Consider the following 12,659-nt stretch of genomic DNA (forward strand, 5'->3'; position numbering starts at 1 on the left):
GCACTTGAACTAACTTATTTTGAATCAACATTTCTTTGTTATTGGGTCTGCACCAACCACGTCCCAGCCTATTTGTAGTCCTTGAATTAAGTAAATATATGTAGAACTGTATAAGACTGAGGCTCCTGAATTTTTTATTACAGATATAAAACAGAAAACCATCTGAACTAATCATTTTATCCATAATCGTCTTTTGAATGCACAAATTCTGAAACTTAACATGATATTAGAGACACTAATTCTGAATTTGAGACCTAGCTAACCGAATGTGGTCCACTTCAAGACCATGTTTCGGAAGCGAGGAGTGTTAAAGCATATTGCCTAGGTTTTTTTAATAGAATCTTAGTTGGGTGAACTACTCAGTGTACAGAACTTGTGAATAAAACATGCTATACAAATTTATCAGAGTTTGAACTAAAAAAATTAAACTTCAGGAAAAACACCCCGAAGACTGTGTATTTGGCTCTTTAGGGATATCTTATATTTATCTCGTGCTGAAATGAGCGTTTTTTATATAAAAAGTGAAGCGTGTGCATTTCACCTCTTCATAAAAGAAGTTATTTCGCTAGATATTTATCTAATTCGAACCATATTCACCATTTGCAAAAATCGTACAAAACACGGCATTGTACACACTATTCTTATCCAAATCGGATACATACAAGTTGATTTGACCCGCTACCCTATCTAAGAATATCTATGAAGGAATTATATCCATACAACACATTCTGGAAGCGCGATCATCACACACACCAAAAAAAAAAAATCTGATTTGAAAACGAGAATTTTGTGCCGGTAGACCATTCCACGAGCTCAATTTTGTTAGCATCGAAACCGCACAAGACAGATCGCACATCAGCCTAGAATATCTCTTGTCCTGCTGGGGTTCGAGGCTAGACACGCCGCAACAACCTTGACCAGCTCAAAAAGCGACGGCGGCGCTGGCCGCTGGGTGGAGATGGAAACTGAATTGTGGCGGTAACTGGTGAGTTTGACAGACTCGGGGTCTTCGCTGCAGCGGCGGTCAAGCTAGGATAAGACGTGAACTGACAATGCAAGTGTGTGGATGCAACACCGCTGTAAAAGTGTTTTTAAACCCCTTGGAGCCTCAACCAGCTGAGCATCCAACTTAAAGCTCACAGTTCAAACACGCACTACCAAGCAAAACAAAGTAGATCAAAAAGCCTGCCGGCAGAGCAAAGGTACCCTTCTCTCTCTCTCTAGTGCTCCTACTTAATTATCCGCTTTAGCTTGTTAATTTCTGTAACTCTGTCAGGGTTCTCAATAGAATGGGGTGTCCACCTTCCGTTTCTGAAAAAGAAAAAAGAAAATTGACTAATAATCTTAGAAGATAGCACACACTTGCATGCTGTAGAAGAATTCGAGAGGATTGTAAGCTTGCTCATAGCTCTGATCATAGCATGAACGCAACTTAGTTCCTCTAGAAATACGCCGTCAAGTTTATGCTTTATTTTTGCAGGTGACGATTAAGTGCCTCATGTGTTACTTCAAGCAGCCGGCGAAACTCGCCGTGCTTATAGTACTGCCGTTGCTACTGCTTTGTTATGGAATTGGCAACATCCATTGCTATGCAGTTCATGAGAACAGCGAAGATTTTCACTCACTACTAGAATTCAAACGGGGTATCACCAGCGATCCAAAAGGAGCCTTGAGCAATTGGAACCCCGATACCCACTTCTGTCAGTGGAATGGTGTGAACTGCAGCTCAACGCGACCATGGCGCGTCACGGAGCTCAACCTCACCGGACAAAACTTGGCTGGCCAAATCTCACCCTCTCTTGGAAACCTGACCTCCCTTGACACGCTTCATCTTGAAAGCAACCTTTTAAACGGCGTTATTCCTGACGCACTAACAAACTGTTCCAACTTAGCCTACCTAGATCTATCTTATAACAACCTCACGGGTGTTATTCCTCCTAAAATAGGTTTTCTTACCAAGCTAGCAGGTATCAACCTTATCCATAACAATCTCACCGGGGGCATCCCAGCGGCCCTCGGAAACATCACTACTTTACTAGTACTTGCTCTTTCAGAAAATCAACTCAATGGAAGAATTCCCCACGAGATTTGGCAAATGTCAAACATAGTGCAGTTGTACCTAGACCAAAATAACCTATCAGGTGGAATCCCACAAACTCTATCTAATATATCTTCTCTTCAGGAATTATCCTTGGCGAGCAATATGCTAGGCAACACATTGCCATCTAACATTGGCGATGCCCTTCCTAATCTCACGTTATTGTACTTGGGAAGCAACCATTTTGACGGTCACATTCCAGCTTCCCTAGGCAATCCGTCAGGTCTAGAACAAATAGATCTATCAAGTAATTATTTCACTGGCCAAATCCCAAGCTCTTTTGGGAAGCTTTTACAGCTGAATTATCTAAACCTTGGGGAAAACAAGCTTGAAGCAAGGGATAATGAAGGCTGGGAATTCTTCCATGCCCTGGCAAATTGTAGTTTCCTAAATGAACTTTATTTGTCTAATAATCAGCTACATGGAGCCATACCAAATTCGATTGCTAATTTGTCCACCAATCTTACACATCTACAAATGGGTGGAAACAACCTATCAGGAATAGTCCCCCCAAGTATAAAAAAATTGAATGGTTTAATTCGCCTCGCACTAGATTTCAACAATCTTACCGGTACAATTGAAGACTGGATCGGAAAGCTGACGAATCTGCAACATTTAAATCTCCGATCGAACAACTTCATTGGGACAATTCCACCTTCCATTAGCGATCTTACACAGTTGATATTTCTCTCTCTTGCGAACAATAAACTCACTGGTTTTGTGCCACCTAGCTTGGGACCTTAAACCAATATTGATGTTGAACCTTAGCTATAACAGTTTCCAAGGAAGCATACCTGCTGAGTTTGGTAACTTTAGACAACTCACTGAATAGACCTTTCAGCAAACAAATTTAGTGGAGAAATTCCTGAAACTTTGGGCCAGTTTCAACAGATATACACCATTCGAATAGACCAAAATTGTCTTACAGGAAACATTCCAATTACCTTCAGCAATCTAAAGAGCTTGAGCCTGCTCAATCTTTCCCATAACAATTTATCAGGCCCCATGCCAACTTGTCTAAATGATCTAAAGTCTCTCACTAAACTAGACCTTTCTTACAATAATTTCCAAGGAGAAATACCAAACAGTGGTATATTTGATAATGCTACAATTGTTTCACTCGATGGCAACCGGGGACTGTGTGGAGGAGCCATGGATTTGCATATGCCCGCATGCCATGTTGTATGTAGAAGGAAAGTAGAAATCGTAAACTAAATGGTCAAAATATTGATCCCAATATTTGGGTTCATGTCACTCATAATGTTCATTTACATTATAATCCATGGGAACAAGACATCAAGAGGACCATACATATTGCTGCTTTCTTTCGGTAAGCAATTCCCTAAAGTTTCTTACAAGGACCTAGCCCAAGCTACAGGAAACTTCTCCGAGTCAAACCTAGTAGGGAGAAGAAGCTATGGATCAGTTTACAAAGGAAATTTGACTCAAGCTAAAATGCAAGTGGCTATTAAGGTTTCTGTCCTTGAGATGAGGTATGCAGACAAAAGTTTCGCATCAGAATGTGAGGTGTTGAGAAGAATCCGTCACCGGAACCTTCTTTCTATCCTAACTGCTTGTTCAACAATAGACAATACAGGTAACGATTTCAAAGCGCTTATTTATGAGTTCATGCAAAATGGGAATTTGGACACATGGTTGCATCACAGACGTGCTGGTTTACCTACAAAATGTTTGGGCTTAGTTCAAAGAATGAACATAGCTGTTGGCATAGCTGACGCATTGGCCTACTTACACCATGACTGTGGAAGGCCTATTGTCCATTGTGATCTGAAACCAACTAATATCCTTCTTGATGATGATATGAATGCCCATTTAGGAGACTTTGGCATTGCAAGTTTAGTTCTTGATGCTAGGTCAACAAAAGTTGGACACGCTGGTCCTAATAATTCAGTCCCTGTGACGGGAACTATCGGATACATCGCTCCAGGTACTCTCTCTCTCTCTCTCTCTCTCTCTCTCTCTCTCTCTCTCTCTCTCTATATATATATATATATATATATATATATATATATATATATATATATATTGTCAAGTCCTGTATTTGTAAAAGGCAATCTGTTATGCACATGAATATTTTGACTTTAGATTGAACTAATCAGTGGTTTTATGTTTATTTTCAGAGTATGCTCAAAGTATTCATGCATCAACCTGTGGGGATGTTTACAGTTTTGGAATAGTACTTTTGGAGATGATAATAGGCAAAAGACCAACCGATTCTGTGTTTGAGGATGAACTCACCATGGTTAGCTTTGTGGAGAGGAACTTTCCAGATAAATTGTTACATATTATTGATGTCCATCTCCGAGAAGAATGCAAGGGCTTTATCCAAGCAGCAGTGGAATCAAAAAATGAGGCGGATCGATGTTTCTTGTCTCTCCTGCAAGTTGTTCTTTCTTGCACGCGTCTATCGCCAAGAGAACGAATGAACATGAGAGAAGTAGCCATCAACTTGCACTCAATCAGAAGGTCATATGTTCGAGCGATCAAGGACGAGCAAGTTCTTGTTTGCTAGATGGATTTACAACACTCCATGGAGCTTGGATATTAGCTTAGTTTTTCTGTCAACACAGTAGCCAATAATCATAAAGATGAGATTAGCAACGAGTGGCATGCTGAAATTGATGAGCTGCCCTGCGCCCCTGCTAGGAAGCTATATGTGGTGGGCTACAAGTCGTTTATCTGTGCCTCGTGTTGTTCCCCTCAGGGCGACTCACCTCCGCCGTCTAGCGTCCCCCCTGCCGCATCCTGCCTGGCCGTCGTCGCCATCGGCGCCCTGCTCCGGCGGCAGCGCCCCCCCCCCCCCCCCCCCCTCTTTTTTCCCCTCCTTTTCTCCTCTCCTGCTCGATGGTTCTTCTCCGTCATTTGGGGATTGCCGGGCCGTGATCCTCTCGCCGGATCTACCCCGGCAGCTCCGTTGCTTTGCCCGAGCTGCACACGTCGCATTGAGCATGGTCGCGGCGGTGCTGGTCACCGTGTGCGTCCCTGTTGTGCTCCCGGCCGGATCCGGGTTGCGTGGGCATGTTGCGCACCCTTGGCACAGCCACGGTGGCTGCCTCCTTGCGAAGCCACCATCGTGGGTATGGCCATTAACACGAGGCAGCTCGTTTGGCACTGCAGGGCGCCATGCTGCTGGGCGATGTGGCCGTTGCGCTCCGTGTGAGCGCGGGAGGGGGGGAGGGGGTAACGCGGTGACCTGCTTTCGGGCACCCGATGTCGCGGGGCCTTCAGTTCGCTTCGGCGTCGGTGCTGGTAGCGGTGGGCGGTGACCTGTTGCCTTTAGCGGGTCCGCTTGCATGGCGCCTTCGGCGGTGGTCACCCCTCCTTCTGCTGCTCTGCCTAGCATTCGGTGGAGGTGGCACCGTGCCAGTCTCGGCTCTTAGCGTTTGCGTTGCTCCTCCCCTTGCCCGACCTCCTCTTCTGTAGGTTAGGCCTGTGGGGAACTTCATGACACTGGGATGGCCGTGAGATGGTGCAGTTGTGAGGTTATGGCGTTGCGTCCGATGGTGGCGGCACCGTGTTGGTCTCGATGCCTGGCGTTTGCGTTGCTCCTCCCCTTGTCCGGCCTCCCCCTCTTCTACAGGTTGGGCCTGTGGGGAGCTTCGTGATGCTGGGATGAGCGTGGGATAGCGTGGCTGTGAGGTGGTGGCGTTGCTGCTACTTTGGGCATGGACCTTGCGTAGGTTGGCCGTGCGCAAGGGGCGGGAAGTGGGAGCTGGCGACGCCCTCGGGTGTCGTTCTCCTTCTTGGAGGCGTTGTCAGGGCGTCTCCCCACTCCCCTCCCCTGGACCTTCTAGGTGAAAACCTTGTTCGGGCAACTGGACGGGCGACAACGGTGACTCGATATCATGTCCTCCTTGGAGGCGTCGCTCTGCAGCTGCAATTCTCGCGTTACGGTGGTCATCGGCTTAGTGATGGCTTGGTCAAGTTTGATTTGAGCCATCGGTTTCTTCTGTAGGTTTTCCCCTACGTCCTTGATTCACGGCAGCTCTTCATTCTTGATTGGCGCTTCTTGACAGTGATTTGTTCCAATGCGTGCTCCTCCGAAGCGATGTGCTACTGACTTTTGTGACAAAGAGATGCGGCGTGGGAGCAAGGCTCCGCCGATCAAGCTGTGTTATGGCAGCGTGGGAGCAGAGCTCTGCCGACCAAGTTGTGAAGGAGATAGTCATTTGGTTGGTTAGCGCACGAGTTGAGCTGGGTTGGACCTGTTTGTTGTTTGGTTGCGCCTTTTGGTGTGGGCATCTGTTTCGAGTTAAGGTCGTATTGTCGTCTTGGGGTTGCCTATCGATTTTCATTTAAACCGCGCAGTTGTGAGGTTTTTGGGCCTAGTTTTCCTTATAAACTGGGTCATTTCTCTTCTTCTATGAAAAAATCGGCAACACTCTTTCTGTCCTTTAAAACAAAGCATTTGGAAATAAGTCTTTGATAAAGCATTAAGGATTTGACAAAGTATCTCAAATAGCGATGGAAATTGGGTATGACGGATACGGATAGTGCTCCCCATACCCGTACCCGCCATTTTTTTCCGCCCACAGGCATACCAATGGGCAGCCACGAGCAAAGAGCCGAGAACAAACTCATCACCTGTGGGTACCCATTGCCCACGAGCATACCCGTTTACCCACCAGATCGGGAAATAGGGCGTCTCGTGCGTGAGGGTGGATCGGGAATCGGACGTCGCCGGTGGTGGGGATCTCGGGCAGCGGTTCTCTGGTGCGGTGGGGATCTCGAGCGGTAGCAGCGAGGATCTCGGGTGATGGGGCTCTCAAACAACGAGGCAGCGGGGCAGCTGTGCTCTGAGGCGGCGGGACTGTGGGGATCTCAGGTGACGAGGTGGTGGGGATCTCGGGCGGCGGGGCAGCGAGTATCTCCGGTGACGGGGCGGTGGGGATCTCAAGCTATGGGGTGAATGTGCTCTCAGGTGGTGCGGCGGTGGGGATCTTAGGCAGCGGTCACGAGGAGGGATTCGGCATCACCGGCTATGAGCAGGGCTCTAGGGCGGTGAGGATCTCGGGTGACGAGGCTCTCAGGTGGTGGGCTGGAAAGGCTCTCGTGCAACGGATGGAGGAAGGAGAACTGAGGTGGTGGCTGGCCATTGGGTGGGTGAGCGCTGGAGCCTAGAGGGTGGCACTAGGGATAAGGGATCGGGGGTGATGGGCAAATGGGATGAATGGGTGATGGGCTTGTGAGTGGGACCAATGAACTGGACCCACATATCATATGTTTAGATGGGTAAATGGGTGCTACGGGGTACGAGAAGGTCTTACCCATACCCATGCCCATATACCTGTCGGGCAGAGTTTTTCGTCCACGAACGTACCACGGGTAGCAAATTTAGGACATACCCAACTCTATTAAGGTATTTACCCACGGGTAATCGAGTTAAATTGCTATCCCTAATCGAGTTTTTTAGACAGCTCGTTGTTGCGATCACTACACACACAATGCATATATCAGGTTACATGGATTGCTAATCGCCTAATCCAACTGCAAGTTTGGAGCCTAGCTAAAAGCAGATCGAATCCCAATCCCTTCGCCCAAATTCGAAGCTACAAATATCACCTACAATTTCACTTCGAAGAGTAAGGAAGAATGAGATCCTTTACATACCATTCATGCTGCTGTTGGTCCGCTGCGTGCTGGACTGTGCATCGTCGGACGTCATGCTTCGGCTGCAGCTGCCTCCCGCCGCGCCTTCATGCGCAGAGCGCCTTTCGCAACTACGTGGTGGAACCGTGGAAGGCTTGCCATATCGCAGCTGTGCGTATGTGCCCAGCTCGGCCGTTCATTGGCAGGGTCAAAGAGGTTGGCCGGTTGGATGGGCCATGACACTATGACTAGTTTGGATCGCTCATGTCTTGCGCTCGAACCCTGTTGGGTTGCGGGCTACAACATGCAGCATGAATAGGCTTGCTGAACAGGCCAACTGGATCCAACCCTTGTTTATCTTGATTGTCCTCAGAAAGCCCACCCATGTTGGGCTGGGAATCATTAATTCATAATTCATATTGTACGAAGGCCGAATTGGCAAAAACATATACATGTGCGCGTCCAAAAAGTGCTTCGATGTGGATCAGTGTTGAGATTCACGCTGGGCCTCTAGTATGGCTACAATTCATGGAGAAGTGGGTGGAAATTATATATTTATTTATATAAATATATATATATATAATATTATTAAAATTACATGTCTGTTTCAAAATTTAGTAAGAATAGGCTATTGTCGCTCGTTCATCGAGCAAGAGTAAAGTCTTGTCCCATGAATAGGTGACACATTGACGTGACAGGCTAGCGTGGTTGAAGGCATCGCCTGTTTATGGGATGAGATCTTGCTCCTGCCTGATGAACGGGTGACACCTTGATCTTGCCCAGTGTTTGGGTGATATCTTTATGTCACCCAATAATAAAGTGACAGTAAGATGTCACCCAATGAATGGGAAACATCTTGTTGTGCCCAAATTTAATTTTGTTTGCGGTAGAATAAGTGCTCGTACTCAGTTTTTTTTTTTGTCAATTCGTCCAATGGCATTTGATGTTTGTGCGATATTTTGCATACCCGGAGTTGATGGAAACAGAAGTTTGAACATAGTGATTTTAATTAGAGCTGCGACGTACATGGTGGTATGTACGATAAACGATCAAACATGTTTCGTGTCTAAACCTAACATACCTAATGAAATATAAACAACAAGATTACAACATATGGTCTACTGAGTGCAACGTGGGTACTTTCTCTTCCTCGTTTCTTCCGGTCATGCCTTGCGCGCCTGACGTACCCTCTCACGATTCCTCTCCCTCTCCGCCTCACGGGCCTCCACCATCATACGATTATTCTCCTCCCTTATCTTATACTGATCCTCCTGAATGTGCTTGCGCGTAGCCTCTCTTCTTTCGTTAGCTTCCATCTCATAGAAACATCTCCAAATGGCGCGGTGCTCAGTGTGAAGGAGAAACACATCCGCTTCCGACTGCTCAGTATCCAGTCACTGTAAGAAGTCACATAATGGTGACGACCACTGCAAATAAGATCAAAATATTAAGTCGTAAATCTTAGTTGTTTTTGGAGTAGTTTAGCCAGAAGTTATTACCTGACAGCATGAACCAACATTTGTGCTTCCTTGGGGTGGATCATACTTGTAGTTGTGGCTCATGAAAAACTTGCTTCCATAGGTGTAGGAGAACTCGGAGAGCTTCATCACCCTACAAATATCTCCACACCAGCACATAGGCAATTCGACCTCATAAGGCGTAGTATCCGGTATGTATTTCTTGGAGAATGAATCTGATACCATTTTTGTCGGAGTTGTGGAGGTTGAGGCTGGTGGTTTGGTTCTACATGTGGCCGAGATCATCTATATATATAGCGGATTTGTGTTGGTACACGGACTAAGTCCACGGAAATCGACCCTAGGAAAGTAGTTGATTTTGCAGTAAGGATTGGTCGTATCAATTGAAATGACTACTTCTGAAAATCCTACATCTAAAAAGGCTAGATCTAAAAAGTCTGCTTCTGAAAAAGCTACTTTTGAAAAGCCTAGGTTTGAAAAGATTAGGTCTGAAAATGCTACGGAGGAGAAGGCTATTTCTGAAAAGGCTTCTTCTGAAAATAGCAGGTCTGAAAAGGCTAGGTCCAAAATGGCTAGGTCTAAAAATGGAGTACATGTTTACTAATGTGACCAGTTCTAGTACAAGCTGTCATTTTATTATCACGGTTGCATGTTCGCGGGTAAACACAAAGTAGAGGTAATATTGCATTGATGTGGATAGGAAAATGTTTCTACTGGGTGGACCCAGATGTCTCCCCCATTGTTGATGTGCTGCTTCGAGCTCGGCCTCTTTTTGCTGGCGCAGGAGTGTTTCACGCCTTGTATATCTTCTTCACGCCTTTGAAACTCGGTCTCCTGCCTCCTTATTAGAATGTCCTTAGAATATACCTTAGATCTAACCTCTTACTTATATCAAAACCTAGCACTAGTGGCTATCCTACCAGATTTGTAAAAGAAAAAAATAGATAAAAAAGCATACATTCTTCCTTTGGCAGGGTTTTGCCTTCAATTTCCCCTCCCTCCCATCCCTTCTCCTCCTCTCCTCTCCTCTCCTCTCCCTCTCAGCGGTCTCTTCTCCCTCCCCCTCTCTCTCGGTAGAGGCGGTGCAGCCGCATTTTATACCCAAAAGGTCTCGCCCGAACAGGGGGTGACACCTTTTGGGTGAGCCCATGGGGGGGGGGGCATTGCCAGAGAGATCTTGTTCGTTCACTGGGCAAGAGCAAGGTCTCGCCCGGTGAACGGGCGAAATGTACACGTGGCCGCCAGGTCACCGTTATTTTTCAATTCTGTCTGGAGATTTAGTGAGGCCCATAAGATGTCGCCTATTCATGATGCGAAACCTTGCTCTCGACCGATGAACGAAGACATTAGCCAATTCTTATTAAATTTTGAAACAGGTATGTAATTTTGCAAATATTAAAAAAAATATAATAAAAATTCAAGCGGGTGCAAGTGGGCTGGCACGAGCGCGAAGCGAGTCTGTGGGCATGAGTCGGATGGGTTGGAGGGCACATGTCAAATTCCAGTTAGTTGAAGAGGATTGGAGATTAGTTTGTATCTCAAACTTCAAATGTATTTTTCTCTTAAACTATTTATCCATTTTTAAATCCGTCTAAACCATGTTGGTGTTCATAATTAATGCAACAAAAAAGAGATCTGATATGAACATATATGTTCAATATTTTTTGAATTCTTGAAAAAAATCAACAAATCTAATACGAGAGGTGTTTCAAAAAAATTCATAAAAATTGAGCATGCCAAACCAAATTATTGAACTATCTTTGAATTTTTTTTAATCAATTAATTTAAATTATTGAATTCATATAGAAGACACAAAATATTACAATTTAATCTTCCTTTACAAAATAGTGAATTAATAACAAGGATTAGCAAAAAGGAAAAAGAAAAAACATACCTGTGATCGCGGGCCGATCGCCTCCATTTACTGGGCCGTCTATGGCCCACAGCAGTACAGCACCCGATTGCTGGGCCGTCCGACGTGAGGGATCTTTTTGCTCGCGCTCCATACAGCGAGCTCCCCGAACTGGTGCTACTGCTGGAGAATTTTCCTCGGACTGGTCAATCGGATGGTAGCATTGCGCTACTACCATGTCCAACTACCCAAAAGAAATCTACCGTAGGAATTGGGAGATTACTAGGCCTCGAGTTCGCATTCTCACGTAGAAAGAAGCATAGCACCCAGTGGCTCCATCCACGAATTTCTGAACTACACCAAATGTGAATTGTGATCAATCGATCGATTTGATTCCAGCGGTTGTGACGACCTTTTCCAGCTCCTCCAAACGGAGCTGTCTTTTGGATGCTCCCCGACAGGATACCGCCATTATTGGTGAACTAGTCGTCTCCGCTCGAGCTTTTTTGAGACCATCCAAACAGTTAGGCCAGGGCGCTGGCGCACATGGATCGCTCACCGTTTCGCGATGAGCCCAGCCAAATACCGCTGCGCGGCGGCCCCTGCGCAAGACGGCGCTACACAACCTCATTCACGCGTGGAACCATTGCTGCGACCTCGTCCCCTTGCCGCCTGGAGGCCCGTGAAAGAATGTGTCACGAGTCGCGACTGACCACTAGAGTCCTGGCGATGCGTTGTGCGTAAACATGCGCCTACGGGTACAGTGGCCGGCCATGGGCACCGTATGTAACCTTGCTATTCGTCGTCGTTCCTTCTGCCCAATGTTTCTCCCAAGTTGGAGATTCTGGCAGTGGAGGGTAAGCTCTCTGTACTGACTTTGTCCAATTTGCTCTTTAAAATTGTAGATCTTCTGCTCATTTTACTGGTAATAGATGAGATACCAATTTGGTGGCGGGTATAGCTGTTGGAAATACAACACGCAGGATTAGTACACTTGAAAAGGTGCACCGTGCACGTTGTATTCCAGGGGCTGCACCAAGTCCCGCAGTCCTGCACTCCTGTTACAACCACTGATTTCACAAACATGTGAAAATCAAGTTGTTTTTCTTTTTGCAATTACGAAAATCGTGTCCGTTAAATAGTTAAAAAATCATGTCAGTTAAATACGACTGTTGCATGGGTTTCGGAAGGGAGTTAAGGAGAATTCCTGAAGTATTGCATCACCTCACGAATTTCAACAAAACAAGTGATAAAAAGATGCAACAGTCCCTTACAAAAATTTTAATAGCGTTTGATATCTGAATTTGAAACTTTGAAGAACTATCCCCTTTTTTGAAAAAGGAAGAACTATACCTTTTTTTTTAAAAAAAAAGGAAGAACTATCCCTATCCCAATATTCTAACCAAACAAGTGACTTTAAAACTCATTTATCTAAGGTTTCATTCCCTTTCCAACTGCTGCCAGAACGATGAACTGAAGAAATCATTTCAAACCTACCAAGTGAAACTCAATTTTAACACAATTGGTTTTTTATGAATCCTCCAGCATATAACTTTTGGTTCGATGTATGAATGATTAGATCCGTTTAGTTGTATGACACCGGACTCGAAATCTACAAGTG

The 12,659-nt window shown here is 45.6% G+C and overlaps 1 protein-coding gene across 2 annotated transcripts; it reads left to right on the plus strand.

The window, feature by feature from the left end:
• Positions 1-1,053: 1,053 nt before the first annotated feature.
• Positions 1,054-4,806, plus strand: LOC133919311 (putative receptor-like protein kinase At3g47110). 2 transcript variants are annotated; one of them, XM_062363676.1, is made up of 3 exons: positions 1,054-1,202; positions 1,481-4,046; positions 4,240-4,806. In XM_062363676.1, the coding sequence occupies exons 2-3, from the start codon at positions 3,314-3,316 to the stop codon at positions 4,629-4,631; spliced, it is 1,125 nt and encodes a 374-aa protein (XP_062219660.1). In that variant the 5' UTR covers positions 1,054-1,202; positions 1,481-3,313; the 3' UTR covers positions 4,632-4,806. The 2 variants fall into 2 exon arrangements, with proteins under 2 accessions (XP_062219660.1, XP_062219659.1); XM_062363675.1 differs by lacking the exon at positions 4,240-4,806 and having other exon boundaries at positions 1,481-3,352.
• Positions 4,807-12,659: the final 7,853 nt, after the last annotated feature.

This window comes from Phragmites australis, chromosome 5, assembly GCF_958298935.1.
Source record: "Phragmites australis chromosome 5, lpPhrAust1.1, whole genome shotgun sequence".
NCBI classification, from domain to species: domain Eukaryota; kingdom Viridiplantae; phylum Streptophyta; class Magnoliopsida; order Poales; family Poaceae; genus Phragmites; species Phragmites australis.